The sequence below is a fragment of the Rhineura floridana genome, chromosome 2, assembly GCF_030035675.1.
Source record: "Rhineura floridana isolate rRhiFlo1 chromosome 2, rRhiFlo1.hap2, whole genome shotgun sequence".
In the NCBI taxonomy this organism is placed as follows: domain Eukaryota; kingdom Metazoa; phylum Chordata; class Lepidosauria; order Squamata; family Rhineuridae; genus Rhineura; species Rhineura floridana.
Genome location: NC_084481.1, coordinates 154,946,341 through 154,973,302, shown reverse-complemented (window position 1 = coordinate 154,973,302; position 26,962 = coordinate 154,946,341). Strand labels below are relative to the sequence as shown.

Sequence of the window (26,962 nt, the reverse complement as noted above, 5' to 3'; positions counted from 1 at the left end):
TGGTTTTTGAATGAGTGACTATACATTTTCACTGAGTTAAAAAAAGCCTATTTGTGATGGAAGTGCCGTCTTATAAAAACTTAATTGCAAACATGACAATGCATTAATTTCCTGGGCAGATATAACACAATTTTCATTGGTGTAGGAGAGAAACTTCCCATAGCTGTCAAGAATGCTATCATAAAGTTTATGAGAAGCCTCTGGAGTCAGGCAGTGCTTCAATGTCAGTGCCAAATGCAAGTTTCTGATGGAGAACATCCTTGTTATTACCACAGTTCCTCTTCTAAAATAGTCAGGTGTATCTTTATCATCCAGAGTTTCTCAACTCCATGTCAATTTAACTTGTACTGTAGCATTTCTGATTTTATTTGAACAACTTTGTGCAAATGAATCCATACTATATTTGAAACGGTAGAGGTGTTGTGATCCAAGAATAAAGTCCATCAAAAAGTAAAGAGTGTGAAACAAAACATGAAATAAAACTGGACTGGAGATTGGTAGTGAGGCTTGAGGGTAAGAGAGATTTAGAAACAAATTTGACATTTGTTTCCATTTCAACAGCATGGCAACCCCTTTTTTGTTCCTATTAAATTCATGCCTATATCAACATAAAACCTTTTAGATGATGGCTAGTAAGAAGATAGCCACCAGAGGGCAGGAGTCAGTGCTCTGTTGAAGAACTTTACCAAATATGCATATTAAAAGCTCGGATTGGCCAGAAGTCACTCTACTATACAGATGAGCTCCTGATTGCTATACTGTTCTACTTCACTTTCCACATGGCCAGGAGCAAGAAGACTAAAGCTGGAGTTTCTCCCTCTATCTCTTGCATGCACCAGCAACCCCCCTTTTCAGAATCTTTGGGATAAACTAAGAGAGACTATGCTAGAAGTGCTCTGGAGCTGGGACAAGACTTAGTTGTAAAATGAAGGATTCTGAGTGGAGTATGTGCAAGATTGTGCATCTTGGAATGAGTCAACAGCTGTCAGCCCTCCGTGTCTGCTAAGCAAAGCACACTAATACTGTAAATTATTTTTTTTTATTTTCAGGGGCTGGTTTTCAGGGGCTTCCCCAATGTAGGGCAGCTGACTTCTAGCAAAACAAAGGAAGAGAACAAGCTATTGATAAATGACAGCCTTCCTTCCTTCCTGCTTTAGAACCACAAACATAGCAGATAGTAGAACTATGGGCCAGGCAGCTATACAGGAGACATGAAAAGTTCTGATCTATAAAGCCCTACATGGCTTGGGACAAAGGTATCTGATGGACCACCTCCCATATCAGCTTGTCTGCTTATTGGGAAAATATGTGGAGGCCCTCTTGGTAGTTCCAAACCTATATTTGATTGAGGCAAATGGGAAGACCTTCTCCGTTGCTGCACCCAGGCTTTGGAGCTCCCTACCTACTTGTTGGCTTTGTACTGCAGCATTAAAACCTTCCTGTTTAGGAATTCATTTGGCCTAAGGTTCTAGGTTCAATTGTTGGCTTCTCCAGATAAAAGGGTCATAGGTGATGAGAGAAGCCTGTGCCCTAGACCCTGGAGAGCTATAGCCAGTCAGAGTTGACAACACTGGGTAAGATGGACAAGTCTGACCTGATATAAGACAGCTTACTATGTTTCTGTGGAATGAAATATATATCCCTTGGACCCTAGAGGCTGGTTCTTTCAGAGGGTTCTAGATTAGTTAAGGAAAATCTTTTGAAATTTTGGTGTTAACCTGGTAACCTTAACAATGATGAAAGATTTCAGGTAAACAATTGCAGGAGCATTCCCAGCATTTCTGCCTCCTGGGCATATCTCACATTGAGAGGTGTATTCCAGCTAGTCAAGTTTCCAACTTTCTAATTCATATTTCCTAACTAAGCTTGTATACTAATAATTATAGCATCTAAATAAAATGCATTTTTGTAACTAAACAGAGCCTTTATACTATCCAGGAGCATAATCCAAACATTGGGTTATTCAACCTATATGCCTCTTGCCCTACAGAATTTATAACTGCTTAGGGAAGCAATTGTAAGGATTTCTGCTTGGCTCTCCATTTCCACATGCAGGGGATCTAAGCAGCAACATTTACTGGAAGACAAGAACACAAACCATTTTAGAAGAAAGGGGTTAGTAGGCAGAACAGTGTTTCTACATGACATGAAAAATAAATATCCATGCTGTTTGATAGCTAGACTTAATATAAATTGAACAATAATAAATGCATGACCCATTGTGTCATATTTGTAATGTTTGATTTCAGACATAAAAGGGTAACCCCATTTTGTGTGGTCTCATTAAAAAGCAAGAGTGTGGTGTAGTGGTTAGTGTGTTGGACTACGACCTGGGAGACCAGGGTTCGAATCCCCACATAGCCATGAAGCTCACTGGGTGACCTTGGGCCAGTCACTGCCTCTCAGCCTCATGAAAACCCTGTTCATAGGGTCGCCATAAGTCGGAATCGACCTGAAGGCAGTATATTTACATACATTGTTTGACTGAGAGTAATGGGTTCACTTTTAAGTGATTATACGTGTAGACCTTGAATGAAAGGCAAGCATATTAAATATCCATTTAAACTGGGTTATTTTTAAGAGACACTAATAAAACTGGAAACATAAACTTGATTGAAATAAAGAAATTGAATTAAAAACAACAACAACAACATTGCCCTTTTTATTTAGCCTGTTCCAATTTAATCTCTGTAGAAATTTATGTGGTAAGATCCTTGGGGCAGTGACTATTTGCTTGTGCTCCTTTGGAAAAGTGATGTGTGCACTGATGATACTCTTAATCTTAGGTTTGGGGAGTCAGTACGGTAACTGGTTCCAGGCATAGTTTTGGGGTGTAGCTACTGCAATCAGATTTGCCCAGCTACTGGCCAGCCAGAGTTGGGTTGTTCTGCATTACACCTGCCATCCTGATTTGTGGCAGCAACATCTGGTTCTTGTCTTGCAGTGTCTTATTTATACATACCTCCAGGGGAAAAATGTCTGGTGGTGTAACAGATTTATTGGAGCTGGGATTAAATCCTGAAAAAGTAAAACACTGGTGGTTCAAACTAGCCTCTAGGCCACAAAAATCAGCCCTGCCCTGTCCTTATATAACTGGCACAGATGAGACTGACAGCATCTTCCCCCCCCCCCCAGACATGCAATAGTCTGCCAACTGCAGAGTCCTCTCTTGGGAGAAATCACCAGGAACTTTGTGTTTTTCTAGCTCCGGCAGGAATTTTAATATGCTAAAGCCACAGGAGCTTTGAGGCTGAACAGGCACTGCATACTAACACACCCTTAGCCAATCGAGCTTCCTGAAGCTGCACTATGTGCAGAGATGTTGTCAGCTCCAGAAATTCCCTTGTCTGTCCGTGTTGTCTGTCAGCTGCTGTTCTTGCTCTCTCATTAGGGGTGGGTGGTGTTGAGTGTTAATGGGCAGCAAGGGGTGAAGGGGAGCCGTTTGAGGAGACATGAGATTTGTGCGCACATGAATTACACTGCTAGAGTAAAATGTTTGGGTATTTAAATTAAGCAATGCTGAGAGTAGCTACTGTGTAGCAATGCTGAGAGTAGCAAGGCATGAGCTTTTTGGGAGTGGGAGGAGGAAGGCTTCTGCACAGAGAGAAAACAATTGTCCAAGGAGAACATTCTCAAGCGCCTGCTTGCAGCAGGGCAGTTTAAAAATATTTGGGTAAATTAATCTGGGATTTGCCTGGCATTTGCTGTCAGCATTTTGTTTTCAGCAGTCCAGCCCTGTGAGCTTTAGTTGCTGCTGTGTAACAGCCATTTCTTACTGCAGCAGCAAACGCATCCTCTGCTCTGCAAGTGGGGCACAGAAGTCCCACTCAACACTAGCTGCTCTGTGTTTCCTCTTAGGGCTATGTCGTGCTTTATGCAGTGGCAAATCTGCCTCTCATCATGCAGCTGTTGGAGTTTTGCAGTCAATCTTCTTGACAGGTGTACATGCACAATACCTGTGTTTGGTAATGTGTTTGTCACATCCATAGTTTTTTAAAAATGCAATTTGTAGTGCATTTTATGGTCATATTTTATGCATGTTGTGTGTGATGTCACCCCAACTGCTAGGGAATTACTCTTGGCCAACAGGATCTGGCATAGTGGGCTGTCACCAGCACTTTTCTTCTTCTAACCCTCAACATGTATCAGCTATGTAACACCTGGGAGAGAAGTGCATGTGAGAGGGAGGGCTAAATTACATGTGTGCACATGCCAAGACACTACTTGGCTGTGTAATAGCTACACTTAAAGAAGCAAACAGCTGTGGGGAAATCAGGACCATGGCACAGAGGGAGAGGGTTTAACTAAATTTTTTATATTGCATATGATGGTCCTAACAAAAATTGTTCTCCCAAAGTTGCTCTTTGGCTTGGGAGTGAAGCTTCCACTGGATCCCAGAAACACACTTGGAAAAAAACGATTGCATAACTTCATGACATGCTGTGCCTTAAATGTAGTTTGGCCCAGAGGGAGCACAAGATGGAGTGCTTGTGGAAGCCCTGGTATTGTTCATGTACCATTTCTGGCAGCTACTGTGCTGGGACTAGGGTCAGTTTTGATTGCCAGTGGAGGGGCTAGTTAAGTGCAGTGTAGGAGGCAGAGTGTTCGACTGAATTCAGGTTCAGTTGCTACCTCAACCAGGTTTGTTGTGACAATAAAATGAGGGGACAACTATGTCTTTTGAAGAACAGTGGGATAAAATTATAATTTATAATGAAAGAATATTGCCTTGGTTCACTAAGAACAGGAGGGGGCTATAATCCGCTCGCTTGGTATGGTGCCTCCTAGGGCTGTTAGGAATTCTCACTGGCGGTTGAAGCACATTGCTAGCAAACTTGTGGGGGGACACACACAAAGGCAACAATACAAAAAATGTAATGGAATGCATCAGCGTATAACTGGCAATCTGTTCACCAAGCCTCCACAATATGTGGTCCAGGGATACTATGACATAAGATGGCCTGTCATGCGCTTGACAACCTTGTTCTTACATACCCAGTCAAGTGTGTGGGGTGGTACATCTCAAGTTGTAAAAGCTTGCTTTAATATAGACCACAAGGTTGTTGGAGAGTAAAACAAAAACCTATTGTAACCTTGAGTGCCTGAGCTAGGATGAAAAGAATTAAAATATAAAAAATATCTACAGAACAGAAACCCTTAATTAAAAATCTTGAGTACCTCTGCAGTTGTAAACTTTATCTGCTTTTTCTTTCCACTCAAGTCCCAGAACCTTCATTTTTGAAAAGTTTTGTCATATTTAAATAAATATGGCCAAGGCCAAGTTGGTGCTCACTGACTTACTGAGGTAATGAAGACTGGGGCCCAGCTTTGGAAGAGATAAAAAGGTGGCCAGTTTTAAATTTTTTCTTTTTGTGCACATTGAGGGTGATTCCTCAGAGAAGTCAAAGGAACCAGTTATTGTATTCCAATATGAGGAGCGTCAGAACATAATTCCTCTTCAGCTCCTTTTTGATCATGCCATTGATATGTGTGGGGTGCATGGTCTATGCCTGCAGAAATCACATTTCTCCTTTCTCTAGACTACATCTTATAATGCTTTTTTTTGTACCTGGACAGAAGACATCGAGTTCATTAGTACACGTACCTGGCATGAATTGTGACTCACATATTTTAATTGTTACTTTTCTTGGTAAAATACAGGGAAGCATAATCAGCTCTTTTCTCAACTGCAGCTTCCAGATATTTTGCTGAGAGAAAAAGCAGTGATTTAAAGACATGTGCCATTCATAATTTGCACTTGGCTGTCTTTACCAGAGTACGTAAAGAAATAACTCCTGCAGTGAATTGTAACTTAAATCAGAGCAGCTATAAGGAAAGAAGATGGGACACTTAAAAAACAGAAGCCCTTTGTCCAGCCCTGGCCATGCAGTGAAGCACTGTCCCACTGCTGAACTGGCCTTCTTCCCTAGAAGGGGTAGACACGAAATGTTATCATAAATTGAATATGATGCTAGTTTGGGTAGGAGGAAATGGGCTGGGTGAGTCAGGGCCTGCTTCTTGCTGTAATACCTATATGAAGCACTGTGGTTCTAGTCTTGCACTGCAGGTGATGAAGCTAAAAGCAGCTGTCCATGTATGCATCAGTACTGCCCCTTCCTTTTGACTGCCTGCCTCGGCATACAAAACACTGCTGATGCATTAATCAAGTTCTAAGATAATCAAGAGAGGGATGAATAGGATCAGTTGCATTCCAGCTAGCTTCAGTTTACCTGCTCTATCAGCAAAGAGGCAAGAACAGTATTCTCTTTGCCTCAGGAAAGCAGCACTCTGGATGGAGCTCATAAGAAGCTGAAATCATAGTTTATGAAAGAAAGCATGGTTTGCAGATCCACAGATGAGCTGCAGGACGTGCTAGTTGTAGCACAGGGACTCGCCCTTCTCCTTAGGTTCCTATAACTGTAAGGAAAGAGTCTATATTGCTGAGAATTACTCTGCACTATAGAGGAAATGAAGAGTAAGGTAGCAAGATGGGATGCATAGCGGCCTGAATTATTAAGACATACAAGGGGTTAGAATGTTTTTATAATGCTAACATGCTGTGTTACAAGCAGCATGGCTCCCTATTGGTACCAGGGTAGAGCAGTCTTAAATTCTGGGAAGTACCTCCTCTTGGTCCTCCAATTAGAATGACTTCATGGACTTGGGCTTCCTGTCAGCTTCCAGACCAGTCCTGGCTGGTAAAAAAAGTAGTCTGATCCCTGAGTTCAAAATGATCATGTTTTCCTAACCTTGCACAAGGAGCAGCTAGCAGGGCTGTGCCACAGAGTGGTATCACTGCCATACTAGGATGGCGCAATAGTGGGCAGGGCAACTGCAAGGGTGGGGCAGCACAGGCGCACCAGCGTGAGTGCTGGATTGGCTCCACTGGGGCACCCGCCCTGCCCTTACTGCTGCCCTGCCCCACCCCATCCCAGCCAGTGGCATCAACACCACTGTTGGGTGGCCAGGTCTGTTTCAGTGTCACATCCAACCAGCTGGTCCCGCCTTGCACCAAAGTAACTTCAGACAATATCAGAAAACTGCCTCCAAGGAGCAAGTTGCTGCATCACCCAAAAGGCAAGTGTGCCGCTTTTCCAGATCCATCAGTGGAACCAAAGGAAGAGCTAGGGCATGTTGTGTTCACAATGTACTAAACCTGGCAACATCTGCGGTCAAGCCCTTCCTTGCAGGTGATGAGGGCAGTGAGGAATAGGTGGGGAGAGCCAGGAGCCAACTCCCATTCTCCCATGGTGGTAAGGGCTGTAGTTCCATGTCTCCTGGCTAGCCTCACTGGTGGAGAGGGGGAAAGCAGAGAAGGAAAACAAAGAAAAAATGAAGATACTCCTGTGGTAAAATGAAAAGACCCCAGGAGCAGGAGAAGTCTGACCCTCTTGCCTTGCTGGAGGCACAGTCAAGACTGGAAGTAGATGGGAGGGTTTCCTCCACTTCTGGACAGCCAACCACTTTTTTTCAAAAATGACCTGCCTCCAACGTGAGTTAAATCTTTGTGTGCTTCATTCACTCCTGACAGAGAATAATAGTTCTCATCTACTCGGACAGCAAAGCCTGCAGAGGCCTTTGTGTGTCAATCAAAAGAGAGGCACGTCTTTCGTTCTCCAATAGGATGCCAGCAAGATCATAGTCAAGGTTGTCAAAGATGAACATCTGGGACCAACCCCCTAACCCCAGGACAATTATCCTGGATAAAGGCACACTCCATGCCTCTCCTTACCAGGGTAGAGTTAATCCCAGTGCCAACTCTGTGAGGTAATAATAATAATAATAATAAAATTTAATTTATGTGTCGCCTATCTGGCCGATGGCCACTCTAGGCGATGTACATGTAAACAGTTAAAACACAATGTGATAAAATACATTAATACAATATATAAACAATACAGCAGCAACAACAATATTAGTGCAGGGTAAGAGGCATTTCAGTCATAAAAGTTAACCCTCCCCGGAAATCCCAAAGGCCTGTTGAAAGAGCCAGGTCTTTAAGGCTTTACGAAATACATTTAGGGAAGAGGCGTGCCGTAGATCTTGTGGGAGGAAGTTCCAAAGGGTGGGGGCCGCCACTGAGAATGCCCTCTCTCTAGTTCCCGCCAATCTAGCTGTTTTTGTCGGCGGGATTGAGAGAAGGCCCTGTGTGGCTGATCTTGTCGGGCGGCATAATTGGTGGCGTTGTAGGCGCTCCTTTAGATAAACTGGGCCGAGACCGTATAGGAATTTAAAGGTTAATACCAACACCTTGAATTGGGCCCGGAAGACAACTGGAAGCCAGTGTAGATCGAACAACACTGGTGTGATGTGATCCCGGCGGCAACTGTTCGTAAGTAGTCGAGCTGCCGCGTTTTGTATAAGTTGTAGTTTCCGGACCGTTTTCAAGGGTAACCCCACGTAGAGCGCATTACAGTAATCCAATCGAGAGGTGACCAGGGCGTGTACTACCAGTGGGAGCTGATGAACAGGAAGGTAGGGTTGCAGCCTTCGTATGAGGTGTAGTTGATACCAGGCTGCCCGGCTCACTGCCGAAATCTGAGCCTCCATGGACAGCCTGGAATCAAGCACAACCCCAAGGCTGCGGACCTGGTCCTTCAGGGGTAGACTCACCCCATTGAACTTCAGGTCAACATCTCCCAACCTTCTCTTGTCCCCCACGAGTAGCACCTCGGTCTTATCGGGGTTCAACTTCAGCTTGTTCCTTCCCATCCATCCACTCACGGATTCCAGGCACTTGGACAAGGTCTCCACAGCCAACTCTGGTGAAGATTTAAACGAGAGATAGAGCTGAGTGTCATCCGCATATTGGTGACACTGCAGCCCAAATCTCCTAATGATTGTCCCCAGTGGCTTCATATAAATGTTAAATAGCATGGGAGAGAGGATAGAGACCTGTGGCACACCACAATTGAGAGGCCAAGGGTCTGAAACCTCCTCCCCCAATGCTACCTGTTGGTACCTATCGGAGAGAAAGGAACGGAACCACTGTAATACAGTGCCTCCAATTCCCAATCCCTCCAGGCGCTGTAAAAGGATACTGTGGTCGACAGTATCAAAAGCCGCTGAGAGATTGAGGAGGACAAGAAAGGTGAATTCTCCCCTATCTAATGCCCTCCTCATATCATCTACCAGAGCGACCAAGGCTGTTTCAGTTCCGTGACCAGTCCTGAAACCCGATTGGTATGGATCCAAGTAATCCGTTTCATCCAAGTGTGTCGACAACTGGTTGGCCACCACTCGCTCAATGACCTTGCCCAAGAATGGTAGGTTCGAAATTGGGCGAAAGTTATTGAAAACTTGGGGATCCAAGGAGGGCTTCTTCAAGATGGGCTTTACAATTGCCTCCTTGAAGGCTGATGGCATCACACCCTCTTTCAAGGATGCGTTTACCACCGCTTTAATCCCCTTGCCCAATTTCTCTCTGCAGCTCATAAGGAGCCACGATGGGCAAGGATCAGTTAGGCAAGTGGTAGGCTTCACAGTCGAAAGCACCTTGTCCACATCCTCAGAAGGGAGAAGCTGAAACCGATCCCAACTTACCGGCATGAAACTGGCCAACTCTGGTTCACTTACTGTATCCACGGCACACGGGATCGAGCTCCGTAAGTGTTCGATTTTATCGGCGAAGTGCTTTGCCAATATGTCACAGGAGGCCTTTGACTGTTCCAAGGGTTCCTGGGCAACTGGACCGACCAGGCTTCGGACCACCTGGAACAGCCTCCTGGGACAGCACTCCACAGACACAATAGAGGCAGCAAAGAAAGCCTTCTTTCCTGCCTTTATTGCCACTTGGTAGGCAGCTACTGCTGCTCTAACCTGTGTCCGGACATCTTCGGAGCGGGATTTCCGCCACCGGCATTCTAGTCGTCTCACCTCCTGTCTCAGAGTACGCAACTGTGGTGTATACCACGGTGCTAACTGAGTTCTATTCAGGGGGAGAGGACGTTTCGGAGCCACCCGGTCTAATGCCCTGGTGATCCCATCATTCCACTCCCTCACCAGGGTTTCGACCGGGCGACCTTCAGCAGGTTCCAAATCCCCTAGCGCAGTCAGGAATCCATCTGGATCCATCAGGCGCCTGGGGCAGACCATTCTAATAGGTCCTTCGCCCCTGCGGAGGGGGCGTGGCATTGAGAAGTCTATGTTTACCAGGTAGTGATCTGACCATGACACAGGGGTGGAATAAACCACTCCCAACTTCAGAGCACTTCTCTCCCAGGACAAACACAAGGTCGAGAGCATGACCGGCTACATGGGTGGGCCCAATATTACTAAGGTGCAGTTCCCAGGAAGCCATGGTTTCCAGGAAATCCCAAGGGGCTCCAGTGAGAGTGGTCTCGGCATGCACGTTGAAGTCACCCAGCACTAACAATTCTGGGGGCAACGCCCGTACAGCCGAGACCACCTCCAGCACCTCAGCCAGGGAGTCTGCTGTGCAGCGGGGTGGGCGGTACACTAGCAGGATCCCCAAACTGCCCTTCGGGCCCAACCTCCAGTACATACAATCAACAAATTGAGTCCTATGGAGAGGAGGTCTGGCAAAAACCAAAGACTCGATAGATGACTGCCACGCCCCCTCCCCGCCTTCCCACCCTCGGCTGCTGTGCGTAACGGAAACCTGGTGGACATATGGCCTCAAGAATGGGAGCAGAGGCCTCGTCCAACCAAGTCTCCGTAATACATGCCAGGTCTGCCCGCTCATCCAAGATCATATCATGGATGAGCGAAGTTTTTTGTGCCACAGACCTGGCATTACATAACAGCAGTCGAAGGTCGGTAGGAACCTTGCGTCCCCCAGTTTTCGTCTGGTTCTGGGCCGACCCGGAACAGGGGATGGGTATAATGCATCTATCCCCTGTTCCCCTATTCTGGCGTGGTCTGCCAGCAGCACCTTTCCAGCGCCTGCCGCCCAATCTTTCTATAACTTGGCCCCTCACCTCCCTCCCTGGCTTGCACATGCCTCTATCCCTATCTGCCAGTCAACAGGCCACCCACCCTAAAACAATATTGGTCCGGAGACCCGCCTCCGTACCCTATAACAACTGTAAATTGATTAAGTTAAATTAAAATAAATTAAACTAAATCAATATAAACACACACTCACACACGACTGACACAGCCACACAAATACAAGGTAAGTAGACTGCCACCACCCCTGAACTTGGTTTCCCACTTGGAGTCAAGGGGAACTCAGATCACTAATGAGACTGACAGATTCCCAAGAGCAAGAGCCAAACTTTTACACTCATTACGCTGGAGCCTCCACCAAACCCAATCCAGTAGTCAGTAGTTTTGTAGTCAAGGTACTGGTTTCTGAGCCACAGCCCCAAGTAACACACGCCAAGTAATATGAGGTAGTTTTTGAAATATGATAAAAGTGCATATAAAAGAGCAGCATAGAAATTCCTTTAAGCCCAGTACTCTGGAACAGAGTTAGGTATAGTCAACACATAAACAAAATACAATGAGAAACTTTAACACAAAGCCAAAATAACAAAGCTTACCTAGCCTAAGCTAGAATACTTGCAATCAGGAAAAGTATAAGACCCGGTCCCCATTGGCTCCGTATACCACTGGACATCACATAGGTAAGTCAATACGGAATGGGACAATTTGATGAAAGTTAGCCCCTCTTTTATGGAAATTTGCCCAGGAACAGCGAGAGGGCCAATTAGCCAATCATGACACCTCTTGATGATGGAATAGCCTGGACGTTCACCGCAAGGCCGGGCCTACTAATTTATAGCTACTCAGGCCTCCTGACCTTGGTACCGGGCACTATAGATAAGATTCAGTTGCCTCCCTTCTTGGTTAATGAGCTGCAGCTGGACTATGCGATACCTCCTGATTTTTCTCAGCTTAGAGCATCACAGGAACCTATGCAGAATTTTCCCCACAATCCCTTAAGGCCGGGCCATTTTACTTTCACCAACGTCACACACCCCTTTTGGGAAGATGAAAACTGGGAGTTGATGCAGACTCACATTTTCATCTTGGGTGTAGTGAGCAGTAATACACAGAACTTACACACAGCAAATACACAATACAAATAAATGTTGTAAATATATAACTATCCCAATATGCACAGTTACAAGCACAATATTTATTTAAAACACTTCCAAGTAGTTTCTTATAAAACTCCTAAAAAGTAGGAGGACTTAAAACATGCAAAATTCATAAAAAAGAAAAATATTTTTTTTGACAAAAGGATGATCCAGCTCAGGTAAAAACAGAAATAGGTCAATTCAGCCATAAAATCAGTCATCTGGAATATAGGCTCGGGACAAGCTATCAGTGACAACATTGTCTCTGCCCTTAATATGGGAAACAGAAAAAACAAAATCTTGCAAGGCCAAACTCCATTGTAGGAGTTTTCCATTGATTGGAGTTTTTCATCTTGGACAGCCAACAAAGTGGAGGATGGTTGGTTTGCAGATGAAAACGCCTTCCCCATAAATATGGGCGAAGTCAGTGCAGAGCCCTCAAAATAACCAAACATTCCTTTCTTATGGTGGCTAAATTTCACTCCCTGGGTAGCAGCTTCTTATTGAGATAAGCAATAGGATGCAGATTTCCCTCTGCATCAGACTGCATCAAAGCACAGCCAATTCCAACCTCTGATGCATCAGTTAGGACCACAAAAGGAGCATCAAAATCAGATAGGATATTGAACTAATAAGGCCTTCAAAACCTCAAATGCTTGTTGACACTGGTCAGAGCACTGGACTCAATGGGGCTGACATTTCTTGCAAAGGTCCATCAGGGGAGCAGCCACGCTACTAAACTGGGGCACAAATCTCCTATAGTACCCACCCAGACCCATAAAAGACTGGACCTGCTTCTTGGTGTGGGGTACAGGCCAATTTTGAATGGCTTCTGTTTTAGTATCCAGGGGTTTAACCTTACCCCCACCCATGTGATGGCCAAGATAAATCACTTCCTCCAAACCAAACTGACGCTTCTGGGCCTGCACTTTGAATCCTTTGGAAGACAGCAGACAGGTGTTTTAACATGGGAATCCCAGTCTGAACTAAAAATTGCAATATCGTCAAAGTCAGCACAAGCAAAACCACTCAACACATTCAGCATGGTGTTAATTAACCTCTGGAAGGTAGAAGGTCCACCCCGGACCCCGAAAGGTAGCACCTTGAACTGGAACATTCCCATGTGGGCCACAAAGGCAGATTTAAGGGCAGCATCAATTCCCCTTGGTGAAGTCCAAAGTTGTAATGAATTTAGGACTTCCCAACTGTTCAATCAAATGCTCCATTCTAGGCAGAGGTAGGGGTCAATTTGGGAGATGGAATTCAGCTTCCACACAGAATCTGATTTCCCCTTCCTCTTTTTTAGACACCAACATGGGGGATGACCTAAGACTCATAGATGGTTATATTATCCCCAACTCCAACATGGCTTGAAACTCTCGCTCCACCATCACATCATGCTGTCCAGAAGCACAATATGGCTGAGACTGTATAGGTGGATGGTCACCTATAATAATAGAGCGAGTAGCAAGCTGAGTCTTGCCAGGCCTGCTAGAAAACACATCCTTAAACTTGGTCAGGACTTGGAACAACTGGGACTGTTGTTCAAGAGTCAGAGTCTCAGGTAGGAGGGCTTCTGTTATTCCTCCCTGCTATTGACTCTCAGCTTCTAAATCCATGAAGTCTTCCCCACCTTCCTTCACAGTTCAGGCCAACATCAAATTACTCCTAGACCGGTACTGCTTCATCATATTAACATGAAATACACATGGTTTCTTGGTAGACTGGAGGTAGGCCAACAAATAATTGGTACTATTCAACTTCTCGCACTACCAGTGACCTTCCCAGATTACAGGGTGGACTTGAAATCATACAGAGCTTTCTGCTGTGCCTAAGCCCCCTCTAGATGTTCTTGGGACACTCCCCAAATGTCCTTCAGAGTGTTTTGCAACCTCTGCAGATAGGTGACCACTGAAACAGGAGTAGAGCTCAACTTTCCCTCCCATTCAGCCTTCGGAGGGACAGAGGACCATGCACCTCCCTCCCAAAAAGCAAAAAGTTAGGGGGAAAGCCTAGGCTTTCCTGGGGGGGGGCATCCCAATATGCAAACCTGAAGTAAGGCAAAGCCACATCCCACGCTGCAGGATGCTTTAACATATAAGCTTTTAACAGGCGAGTAATAGCTAAATTGAGTCTTTCACATAGTCTATTTGTCTGATGACAGGCCACCGCTGAAATTATATGCTCTACCCCAGCAGCTTCCCACAGCTTCTTGATCAACTTAGCTACAAACCCTGCCCCTTGATCTGAGAGCAAAGTCTTTGGGAACTCCAGCCATGAAAAAATTCCAAGCATCTTAGCTATGCTGCTAGCAGTAATGCTAGATAATGGGATGGCTCCCCATAGCGAGTAGCATAGTCCACACACATTAGAATAAACCGCTTATCTGACATGGTAGCTAGAAACGGACCTACTATGTCCACGGCCAGTTTTTCAAAAGGCTCTGTCACACTCAGACACTTGCAGGGGTGCTTTAGGATGATCTCAAGGGCTCCCAACCCTCTGGCACACATCACAAGTCCCACAGAATTTGTGCACAGCTTTTGCCACTAGGAGCCAATAAAAACGATGATCTGCACTAAAGTCTTTTTAACTCCCATGTGAGCTCCGAAGACCGACTCATGAGCCGGTTGCAACACAGAAGCTCGATAGGCTTGAGGTACAACCAGTTTGTCATGTAGGGGCCCACTCCACTGCATTGCCTTCGGGAATAAACACCCAGTATAACAGTCCATTTCTCCAATAAAACTGAAGCTTCACTGATTTTGACAAAGTCTCTGGGGCATTAGTAGCCAACTTACAACATTCCTCCAACTTGGGTCCATTTGTAAAGCTTGTTGAAACTCAGCACAATGCACAGTCCCATTCTCTAGCAGTTTCTCACCTTCCTTGGCCATAAACTTATTAGCACAGGAATTTAAAGCCGCTGGACCATCCGCCTCCTCTTCCACTTAGCTGGTGTTGCTATGGCAACAGGCTCTTCAGATTAGGAGTCCTGAGAAAGCTACTCTGCTGGGCTGTTTTCTGAAGCAACTACAGCCTCCTCTAACTGCTTACTTTGGCTCCGAATTATGGGCTACATTAAAAATTGTTTGAATGCCAAGTTATTTCCTGTCAAACATTTCCAACCTCCATGATGGTGCACAAGCATGTCATACTCCCCTTCCCAGCCCTTGTACCAGATAGGGATCCCAGCCATTGCAACCATGACATCTGGAGATCCATAGGGGGAAATAGTGTATGTAACCCCCTTCAAAAATATTTATTTATTTATTATTTGATTTATATCCCACCCTTCCTCCTAGCAGGAGCCCAGGGTGGCAAGCGAAAGCACTAAAAATACTTTAAAACATCATAAAAACACAGTTTAAAATACATTAAAATAAAACATCTTTAAAAAAATTTTTAAAACAGCTTTCAAAACATCTTTTTTTATAAAAAAAGTTTAAAAAATATTTAAAAACATATTAAAAAGCAATTCCAACACAGACACAGACTGGGATAAGGTCTCAACCTAAAAGGGTTGTTGAAAGAGGAAGGTCTTCAATAGGCACTGAAAAGATAACAGAGATGGCACTTGTCTAATATTTAAGGGGAGGGAATTCCATAGGGTAGGTGCCGCCGCACTAAACATCCATTTCCTATGTTGTGCAGAACGGACCTCCTGATAAGATGGTATCAGCAGGAGGCCCTAACCTGCAGAGCACAGTGATCGACTGGATATATAAGGGATAAGATGGTCTTTCAGATATCCTGTTCCCAAGCTGAATAGGGCTATGTACACCAAAACTAGAACCTTGAACTTGGCCTGGTAGCAAATGGGCAGCAAGTGCAATTCTTTCTGCACTGGCATGACATGTTTATTATTTATTTATTTATTATTTGATTTATATCCCACCCTTCCTCCCAGCAGGAGCCCAGGGCAGCAAACACAAGCACTAAAAACACTTTAAAACATCATAAAAACAGACTTTAAAATACATTAAAACAAAACAACTTTAAAAATGTTTTTTAAGAAAGCTTTGAAGACATCTTAAAAAAAAAGGTTAAAAACATATTGGATTTTTTAAAAAAGATTTAAAAACATATTAAAAAGCAATTCCAGCACAGAAGCAGACTGGGATAAGATCTCAACTTAAAAGGCTTGTTGAAAGAGGAAGGTCTTCAATATGCGCCAAAAAGATAACAGAGATGGCATCTGTCTAATATTTAAGGGTAGGGAGTTCCACAGGGTAGGTGCTGCCACACTAAAGGTCTGTTTCCTATGTTGTGCAGGATGGACCTCCTGATAAGATGGTATCTGCAGGAGGCCCTCACCTGCAGAGTGCAGTGATCGACTGGCTATATAAGGGATAAGACGGTATTTCAGGTATCCTGGTCCTGAGCTGTATAGGGCTTTGTACGCCAAAACTAGAACCTTGAACTTGGTCTGGTAGCAAATGGGTAGCCAGTGCAATTCTTTCAGCAGCAGGGTGACATGTTGGTGATATCCTGCCCCAGTGAGCAGTCTTGCAGCTGCATTTTGCACCAGCTGCAGCTTCCGGACAAACCTCAAGGGCAGCCTCACCTAGAGTGCATTACAGTAATCCAGCCTGGAGATTACCAGTGCATGAACAACAGTGGTCAGGCTATCCTGGTCCAGAAACGGCCACAACTATCTTACCAGCCAAAGCTGGTAAAAGGCGCTCCTAGCCACTGAGATCACCTAGGCCTCTAGTGACAATGATGGATCTAGAAGCACCCACAAACTGCTCTTTCAGAGGGAGTATGACTCCATCCAAAGCAGGCAACTGACCAATTATCTGAACTCAGGAACCACCAACCCACAGCACCTCCATCTTCCTAGGATTCAGACTCAGTTTATTGGTCCTCATCCAACCCACCACCAAGTCCAGACAGTGGTCCAGGGCTTGCATGGCCTCTCCCGATTCAGATGTTACAGAGAAGCAGAGCTGGGTATCATCAGTGTACTGCTGACACTTTGCCCCAAATCTCCTGATGACTGTTCCCAAGGGCTTCATATAGATGTTAAACAGTATGGGGGACAAGATGGTACCCTGCAGTGGCCCACAACACAACTGCCAGGGGGGCAAAAGACAATCACCCAATGCTGTTATCTGAAAACGACCCTGGAGATAGGATCGGAACCTCTGTAAAACAGTGCCTCCATCTCACCAAGTCGGCCCAGAAGGATACCATGGTCAATGGTATCAAAAGCCAGTGAGCGATCAAGTAAGAGTAACAGGGTCGCACTCCCCCCCTGTCAAAGATGAATGCCTGGGGCCAACCCCCTAACCCCAGGGCAATTGTCCTGGATAAAGGAACACCCCATACCTCTCCTTACCAAGGCTGAGTTAATCCCAACGGCAACCCTGTAAGGTAGGTACACTGCTCCTACCCCGGAACTTGGTTTCCCACTCTGAGTCAAGGGAAACTCAGAGCACCAACGAGACTGACAGAGATTCTCAAGAGCAAGAGCCAAACTTTTACACTCACTGCTCTGGAGCCTCCAGCCAAACCCAATCCAGTAGTCAGTAGCTTTGTAGTCAATGTACTGGTTTCAGAGCCACAGCCCCAAGTAACACACACCAAGTAAATGAGGTTGTTTATGAAATATGATAAAAGTGCATATAAGACAGCAGCATACAAATTCCTTTAAGTCCAATACTATGGGACAGAGTTAAGCATAGTCAACACATAAACAAAATACAATGGGAAGCTTCAAAACCAGCCCAAAATAACAAAAGTTACTTAGCCTAAACTAGAATACTCACAATCAGGAAAAGTATAAGAGCCAGTCCCCTCTTGGCTCCGTATACCACTAGACATCACATAGGTAAGTCAATATGGAATGGGACAATTTGATGAAAGCTAGCCCCTCTAGTCTGCGTCTGTGTTAGAATTGCTTAATATGTTTTTAATAATGTTTTTAACCCTTTTTTAAAGTTGTTTTTTAAAAATGTTTTTAATGCTGTTTTGTTTTAATGTATTTTAAGTTCTGTTTTTATGATGTTTTAAAGTGTTTTTAGTGCTTGTGTTTGCTGCCCTGGGCTCCTGCTGGGAAGAAGGGTGGGACACAAATTAAATAATAAATAATAAATAATAAATTTGCCCAGGAACAGCGAGAGGGCTAATTAGCCAAACATGACACCTCTTGATGATGGAATAGTCCAAAAGTTCACCGCAAGGCCAGGCCTACTAATTTACGGCTACTCAGGCCTCCTGACCTTGGCACTACAGATAAGATTCAGTTGCCTCCCTTCTTGGCTAATGAGCTGTAGCTGGACTATACGAGACACCCAGATTTTTCTCAGCTTACAGCATCGCAGGAACCTATGCAGAATATTCCCCACAATCCCTATAGGCTGGGCCATTTTACTTTGGCCAACCTTGCTGTTCTTGACAAAGGTGGTAGTGGATTTAACCACATTTCCAAGCAATCTGTATACCAGAAATGAGATTACCACAGCAAACTACGTTATCATATATTATAGACTTTCAAACAATCAGAGCTGATGCTCCATTCCTATTTATATAGAAACATGTTTCGAAGTAAGAGTTTGTTTATTCTGCAGCTATTATGATGAGTAGAGCAGGATTGGGTGCTTATTGCTAAAGGGTGAAATAAAGAGGTAACTTAAAGTGATCTGAAAAAATATCTACCCTAAGTTACTCTTTACTAACTATACTCACAATCATAGTGGCTATTTTTGTTTTGTTTTTCTTGAATACTTGATGGCAAAGGATGAAATCAGCCCTAGAGGATTGCTGTGCACACTACAGCTAACTGGCTAACTGGCCGGCCACCCAGGCTGTAACTCAGGACTAATTTCTGATTTTCCAAATGCATCCTGCTCACCATGAGGCCTTTTCAGGGTTTCTGGGCAGAAAAATCAACCCAGCAACCAGTAAGAAAAAATCCATTTGCTTTCCACAATTAGTTTCCAACCACTTAGTTAGTCCTTTATACAGTAACCAATTAAAACATTTTCTCTTGATTGTCTAACATGAAGGAAAACATAAAGGTCAGGAATAAGACTAGAAGGAAAGGCCCTGAAAAAAGAGTTAACACGTTTGGTATCCCCCTGTTCACTGTATCCTTAACATCCTTTTTTCTTATGAAACAAAAAAATATGCCAATCATTTAATTCCTGGCATTCATACTAAATTTTCTGTTAAATTGACATTTACACAGGCCATTGTGCAAGTTAACAGAGTATCTGCATTGAGGAGAAGTCGTGAGGGGGAAGGCCCTGCCTTTCCCTTCTATCACTGGGTCTTCACATCCTCTCCACCAGTGAGTAGGGGTGCATTGGTTGATGCTTTGCACCTCCCCCCAAAATGCCCCACCTAGAAATGTGGCTGCCCCATCAAACAAGGAAGGCTGGCTATAGGGCTGTATCAATCTCCCACATATACCATACTTATTCCCAGAATTGATTTTTAAGTTTTATAGGTCTGATGAGATTGTTCTTACTTTTTCTCTGCCCAGATTCCTATCATCCAAAGAAGAATGAATGGCACAACCCGGTTTCTATTTTGCCAAGATGCACGTTTTTTGAACCCAAGACTGGCATTCTATTCATCATTAGTAGTAGTGGGGTTAAATAACTCATGGTGGGTCTGTGGGGCTGTGCCTGCTGCCCTGCCCCCATTGTCCCTGTTGGCTTCATTTCTGACTGCCATGTGTTGAGCAGAAACATTTGAAGGGGACTTCTAAGCATGTTCAGTTGAAAGTGCTTATTCTTGAAATTGGTAATTGATTGCACAGGATTTCTGATTGCAGGGAGGCTTCTCATCACATTTAGCTGAACACAGTTAGAAGCAACCATGCTTAGAAGTCTCCTTAGACGTACATGCGCTGGAAGTAGAGCCTGCAGGGATGTGGTCATGGAGAAATTGTATGGCCTGTGCAGCCCGACACACCCCTACACATGCTATTTAATTATTTAATTCTAGTTCTAATAATCTTTTTTATATCTGATAAATGATCTTCTTTGGGCTTCATGGATTCTCCTTTTGTGGTGATTAGATGGTTGAGAAATGTCATTTGTCTAGGTATTCAGACCTTGGGTCATTTTATATGGCATATAACTCATTCCTTGAGAGGTTAGGGCTTGCCTTTTGATTGAGTTGGGGTGTGTGTGTGGCAGTAACTGGGAAATCTGTGTATTCATTACGCATTATAACACCTGCTTGGAGGAAGGGTGGGATAGAAATCAAATAATACATACATACATATATACATACACACACACATCAGGCTCCTCTGATGTAGCCTTTGGTTGACAAGTTGTCCAAAATTATGTTTCTGGCAAATGAAAGAATATAATCTCTTAAAATATACTGCTTGTAAACATCCCAGAACTAAAAACTTCTCCACCACAGATGCATCAGAGAAAGGAAAATCTGAGCCTACTCCAAATTTCTATTCTTGGAGGTTCTGTGGTTGAGCAGTCTTCCCTCTTATGAAAGAGAGAAAAAAGCCCTGACAATCTCTAGCCAGATCATGGCAGTGGTTTCTGGAATATTGTTTTGGGGTGTCAACAATTATCAGTATTGAACAGATAGTTTGCGTTTCAATGGGATGTCTGTTTCTGTTCATTGTCTGGGAGCCTCTTAGTGCATTTATGCACCAAATGATATTGTATCTCTGTGTGTGTATGTGTATATGTATGTGAATGTGAGTATGAGTACAGATAGATAGATAGATAGATAGATAGATAGATAGATAGATAGATAGATAGATAGATAGATAGATAGATAGATAGATAGATAGATAGAGGGATAGATAGATAGATAGATAGATAGATAGATAGATAGATAGATAGATAGATAGATAGATAGATAGATAGATAGATATGGTGAGAGCTAAGTGGCTTCCTTCCAAGCTTTGGGTTTGGTTTAGGAGCTGAGGGAAAGTTTTTCCCTTGGTGTTCTTGCTAGCGTAGTGATGTAGAACCTCCATCCCACAGTCTGAATGTGGCCTTCCCAGCCTCCCTACCTGGTCCCCAGACTATGCTACCATTCCCCAGGTCACTCCCCTCACTGGCTCTGCTTGGCACCCTCCTTGAGTGCTTTTGGCTGACTTGACTGTGACCTTGAACTGTGATAATGCCTCTTAATTGACTAGATGGAGAGACATTATGCTTGTCATAATGTACCTCCCCCCCTTTCCTTATCTATCCCAGGCATTGCAAAAATAAAACAAAACAAAATAAATGTCATTCTACAAAACTCCAGACTTTGCTGTTAGAAAACATTTTAAATAGATCAAGCTCATATATGAGGCTTTTGTCTGTCTTGCTTAATTTATTCTTAAGAGGTTGCAGAATACAGCATTATTCATACCCAAATCCAGATTTCAAAGATACCCACTTATGGGAGTCTCATATTCAACCAGGTTTATTCTCTTGTGTTGCAGATACTAAAACAACCTGTGAAGAATCTCCATGAAGGTGACCAGCCATGCAATGTTCTTGGAAGGCTGTCCTCCTACTTGCTTTGGCCTCCATTGCTATCCAGTACACAGCTATCCGTACTTTCACAACCAAGTCCTTTCACAGCTGCCCTGTGCCTAACCCAACAAACTGTAGCCTGAATCAGGAGATTGAATCAGCTGACAGACTGTGTGATGAAAGCCCCACCCTTGCGTATAACCTCTCCAAGAAGACACATGTCCTTATCTTGGCCACCACTAGAAGTGGCTCTTCTTTTGTTGGGCAGCTCTTTAATCAGCACTTTGATGTCTTCTATTTATTTGAGCCCCTTTATCATGTCCAGTACACCTTGATCCCAAAGCTGACACAGACAAAGGGCTCAACAGACCGACGGATCATGCTGGGTGCTGGCCGAGATTTGTTGAGAAGCCTCTATGACTGTGATCTTTACTTCTTAGAAAATTACATCAAACCCCAGCCAGTGAATCATACAACGGATAGGCTGTTCCGGAGGGGGGCCAGCAAAGCTCTATGCTCCCCACCAGTTTGTGAGACATTGACACCAATTGATATTCCCCTGGAAGAAGGGGACTGTGTGAAAAAATGTGGCACTTTGAACCTGACACTGGCCACTGAATCATGTAAGGATCACGGACATGTTGCTATCAAAACAGTGCGGGTGCCAGAGGTCAATGACCTCCGAGCCTTGGTGGAGGACCCCAGGCTCAATTTGAAAATTATACAACTGGTGAGGGACCCCAGGGGCATCCTGGCTTCCAGGAGTGAGACATTCCGGGACACCTACAGACTTTGGCGGATCTGGGATGGCACAGGCAGGAGGCCTTATAACTTGGATGTAACCCAGCTCACCACTGTCTGTGAGGACTTTTTGAACTCTGTTTCCACCGGTCTAAATCGGCCTCCTTGGCTCAAGGGCAAATATATGCTGGTGAGGTATGAAGATCTGGCCAGAAATCCCTTAAAAAAGACTGAGGAGATGTATGAATTCCTTGGTATTCCCATGGACAGCAACGTGGAACGATGGATACAGAACAACACAAGAGGAGACAGATCTGCAGCTAAACACAAGTATGGGACTGTCCGAAACTCAGCAGCAACTGCAGAGAAATGGCGTTTCCGCCTGTCCTATGAAATTGTGGCATTCACACAGAATGCGTGCCAGCAAGTGTTGGTACAGCTGGGTTACAAACTGGTGTCCTCGGAGGAGGAATTAAAGAATCTGTCCATCAGCCTGGTGGAAGAAAGGGATTTCTTGCCTTTCTGGTAATGCAGACATTAGAGGCTTGTGTTTTAATGCTGATGCGAGCCATTTCTAACTATTGCCTTACTTTTCTTCTCCCTGCCTACTCTCTGATATTTGCACTAATTCTTGAATGGGAGTCTCAGAAAGAGTTAAGATGAAGAAGGTGCCCCCTCTCAGACCATTATATGGATTATGAGTATTGGGTCTCAGAGCTAAACAAACAAACAAACAAACAAACGAACAAACAAACAAACAAACAAACTGTGGATGGGTAGCAATGTTTACAAATCACACACATAACAATGTATAAAAGGGAAAAAAAAGTAACCCTCAGGCTTTCCACACTGAAGGGCACCTGGGGGGATATACTTTTGCACTGTTTACTTTTACAATGTAAGAGGTAACTATAAATATATATATATATAAATATATATATATGTCTAATTTATGAATAGTGTTGTCACCTCCCGCCTAACTCCTCCTGATTATGAGCAGGTTTTACTGTTAGTTGAATGTGGAATAGTTTCCTTGTTTTTAATCTTGTTTTGATATGTATGAGTCATGTTATCAGGCTGGTCGCTGATCCATGGTTTGTTTAGTAACACCTATGACATTTCTTTGTGCAAAGAAAGAAAGAAAGAAAGAGAGAAAGTGGTTTGCTGAACAGCAACTACAAAACTTTAATGCTTTATCTCTGTGTTCTGCAAATAAAGAATTCAATAAAATCAATTATTCCTGGAGGGACAAATTCGCCAGGCCAGGCTCAATGGATTGTCAGACCATTTACTTCTCCTCAGCATGAGCATAATGTTGAAGTGGAAAAGGAAGAATGCATGTGACTACACCTGTAAAAGATCCAAAGATGGATGAGAGAATGAATGATGGTTGGGCAGGCTGATTGTCTGATTGAAAGTGACAAAAGGGAGAAATAATGACAGTTTCATGATCCATATGCATTTTAACCTCCTGCCTTTTTAATGTGTAGTAAATTAAAACTAGTTTTCTTTTAATTCTTCTTGTTATAGTTATATCAATATAACAAGAACAATTATGAGATAACTCAGAAGTCTTAGTGCGCTCAAGAATTCCCACTACGCTGGCACTTTTTGTTTTGGCTGGATGTTGAACCATCAAGCACGTTGTTGGAGGACTTAAAGCTCAGCTGGAGAGCATATACCTGTATGCATAATGTCCCAGGTCAGTCCCCAGTATATCCAGTTAAAAGGATTTGAGGCAGCTGGCAAATACTTCTGCTGAAACCTTGGAGAGTTGGTGTCAGCTAGATAAGACAATGCCAGAATAGACGGACCAATGGTCTGACTCAGTATAAGGCAGCTTCATGTGTTCATTCCCCCCTATTTGCCCTGACACTCTTGAAAATGCTGATTCACCTCATCAGTTGCCTTCTTCCCAATCTGAGTGCTTTCAGTAGTCAGCTGAAGTGATTGGCTACAGCTCTTCTAGAACCTTAGGAACTAGTCTAGCCTGGCTAACTTTTTTAGATCTCAGCAAAGGAGCCCCGGAAGCTCATATAGAATCCCCAGCTTCCGCCCAATACAATCACTAGTGCTCTTTGCAGGATGCCATGATATTAAACAATTTTGAAATCATTTTAAACAGTGGGTTTATCTGCACTATAGATTTTAATTGACTTCACAGTCATTCCCTCTCCACAGGGAACCTGGGCATTTGGGGGCAGGTCTAGGTCTCTAACAGAGAATTCTCTCCCCATTTATCAAAGAACCATCAGGATTCTTTGAGGGAACTCCTGAGAATTAAAATGGACATTAAAAAATACAAATTTGTACTATAGCTAGCCTCTGGTCTTCTTTTAAAGGTCAGTTACATAAATAGATGCGGGGTCAAAGGATACACATAGCATCAGAGGTGCTGCCAGGCTTAAGTGGGACCTGAGCAAGATGCCTTCTGGGGTCTCCCATGCTCACACTCTCTTGCCACCTCAGTGTCACTTGCTCTGCTCCCCAGCTCCTTCCTTCCTGCCACTTGGAAAGTAGGGCAGGGAAGGAGGGGAATGAATCCCTTTATCTTTACTCTGTTCATACCTGCTCATTCCCCTTCCATAGGAACATAGGAAGCTGCCTTGTGCTGAGTCCATCTAGCTGAGGATTGTCTATGTTGACTGGCAGCAGCTCTCCAGGTTTCAGGTAGGGAACATTTCCAGCCCTCACTGGAGGTACTGGGGATTGAACCTGGGACCTTCTACATGCAAAGCAGACACTATACCATTGAGCTGCAGACCTTACCTGGTAAGTGGGGAGAGGGATGCAAAAGACTCAATTTTTCTTTCTTCTTACAAAGTAAAGAACAAAGGACACATTCCCCAGCCCCACTCTATTCTCCAGCTTGCCAGTCAGCCTGCACAAAGGAAGAACTGGTCCCTGTTGCTCTTTTCAAAACTTTTTTCAGCGATTGTCTGGCTCCAGCACACCCAACAACCTCTGTCAAGACTTTTGAGGAAAGCAACAGAGACCTGCTCCTTCCTGCCCATGTACTTTCCAGTTAGTCTTTCCCTCTCCACCCTATTATCAGGTAGTGTGACTGTCATTGCAATGTCTTTCGCTTCCTTTGTTAACAGAGAGGGCACACTGCAGAATCATAGAATAGTAGATTTGGAAGGTGCCTTTAAGGCCATCGAGTCCAACCCCCTGCTCAATGCAGGAATCCAAATTAAAGCATACCTGACAGGTGGCTGTCCAGCTGCCTCTTGAATGCCTCCTGTGTTGGAGATCCCACCACCACCTCCCTAGGTAAGTGGTTCCATTATCATACTGCTACAACAGGAAGTTTTTCCTGATGATCAGCTGAAATCTGGTTCCCTGTAACTTGAGCCCATTGTTGTGTGTCCTGTGCTCTGGGATGATTGAGAAAAGATCCTGGCCCTGCTCTGTGTGACAACATTTCAGATACTTGCAGAGTGCTATCACATCTCCCTTCAGTCTTTTCAAGGCTAAACATTCCCAGTTCTTTCAGTCTTTCCTCATAGGACTTTGTTTCCAGTCCTCTGATCATCTTTGTTACCCTCCTCTGAACCTGTTCCAGTTTGTCTGCATCCTTCTTAGAGTATGGTGTCCAGAAATGGATGCAGTACTCAAGATGAGGCCTAACCAGGGCTGAATAGAACTAGAACTTCACACAATGTGGAAACTATACTTCTGTTTATGCAGACTAAAATTTGCCTTTTTTGAGCCACATCGCACTGTTGGCTCATATTCAGCTTGTAATCAACAACAATTCCAAGATTCTTCTGGCAGGTAGTATTGCTGAGCCAAGTATCCCCTATTTTATAACTGTGCATTTGTTTTTTTTTCCCTTGGTGTAGAACTTTGCACTTATCCCTGTTAAATTTCATTCTGTTGTTTTCAGCCCAATGCTCCAGCCTATCAAGAATTTTGAGTTTTGTTTCTGTCTTCCAGGGTATCAGCTGTCCCTGCCAATTTTATATCATCTGCAGATTTGATAAGCATTCCCTGAACCTCCTCATCCAAGTTATTGATAAAAACATTGAAGAGAAATGGGAACCAAGCCTTGCAGTATTGCACTTGTTACCTCCCCCCAGTTTGAGAAGGGACAATTGAGAAGCACTCTTTGAGTATGATTCTGTAGCCAACTGTGGAATCACCTGATCGTTGTTCCATCCAGCCCACCTTTAGCTAGTTTGCTAATCAGATTATCATGGTGCATTTACAGATTGACTGCTTTATAATCTGCTCCAGAATTTTCCCAGGGATTGATATCCTGCTGACTGGTTAGTAGTTCCTAGGTTGCTCCTTTTTGCCCTTTTTGAAGATAGGGACAAGATTAGCCCTCGACCAGTCATCCAGCATGTCACCCATCCTTTCACAAAGTGGTTCCGAGAGTTCTTCAGTCAGTTCCTTCAATATTCTAGGATGCAGTTCATTGGGTTCTGCAGATTTGAACTTGTTCAAAGTGATTAGGTATTCCTTGACCATTTGCCTATCAATCTCAAGCTGCAATCCTGCCCCTTCAACTTCACATTTGCCAGGAGGATCGTAGACCCTCTTTTGGGAGAAGACTGAGCCAAAATAGGAATTGAGCACTTCTGCCTTTTCTTCATCATCTTTTATCATTTTGCCATCCACACTGAGTAGGTGTACCACCATTTCTTTTCTATGTCTTTTCTATGGATGTACATGAAGAAAGCTTTTTTGTTGCCTTTAGCACCTCTTGCT

General features: G+C 44.0%; 1 protein-coding gene across 5 annotated transcripts in view; it reads left to right on the top strand.

Annotated features, from left to right (window-relative positions):
• CHST1 (carbohydrate sulfotransferase 1) overlaps positions 1 to 23,507 on the top strand; it is a 41,731-nt gene extending 18,224 nt beyond the window's left edge. For all 5 annotated transcript variants that reach the window (XM_061613175.1, XM_061613171.1, XM_061613172.1 and 2 more), the window contains one exon: positions 21,472 to 23,507. In XM_061613175.1, the coding sequence (XP_061469159.1) occupies positions 21,516 to 22,775 (1,260 nt within the window). In that variant the 5' untranslated portion in view covers positions 21,472 to 21,515 and the 3' untranslated portion in view covers positions 22,776 to 23,507. The remainder of the gene's footprint in view (positions 1 to 21,471) is intronic.
• The last annotated feature ends 3,455 nt before the right edge of the window (positions 23,508 to 26,962 follow it).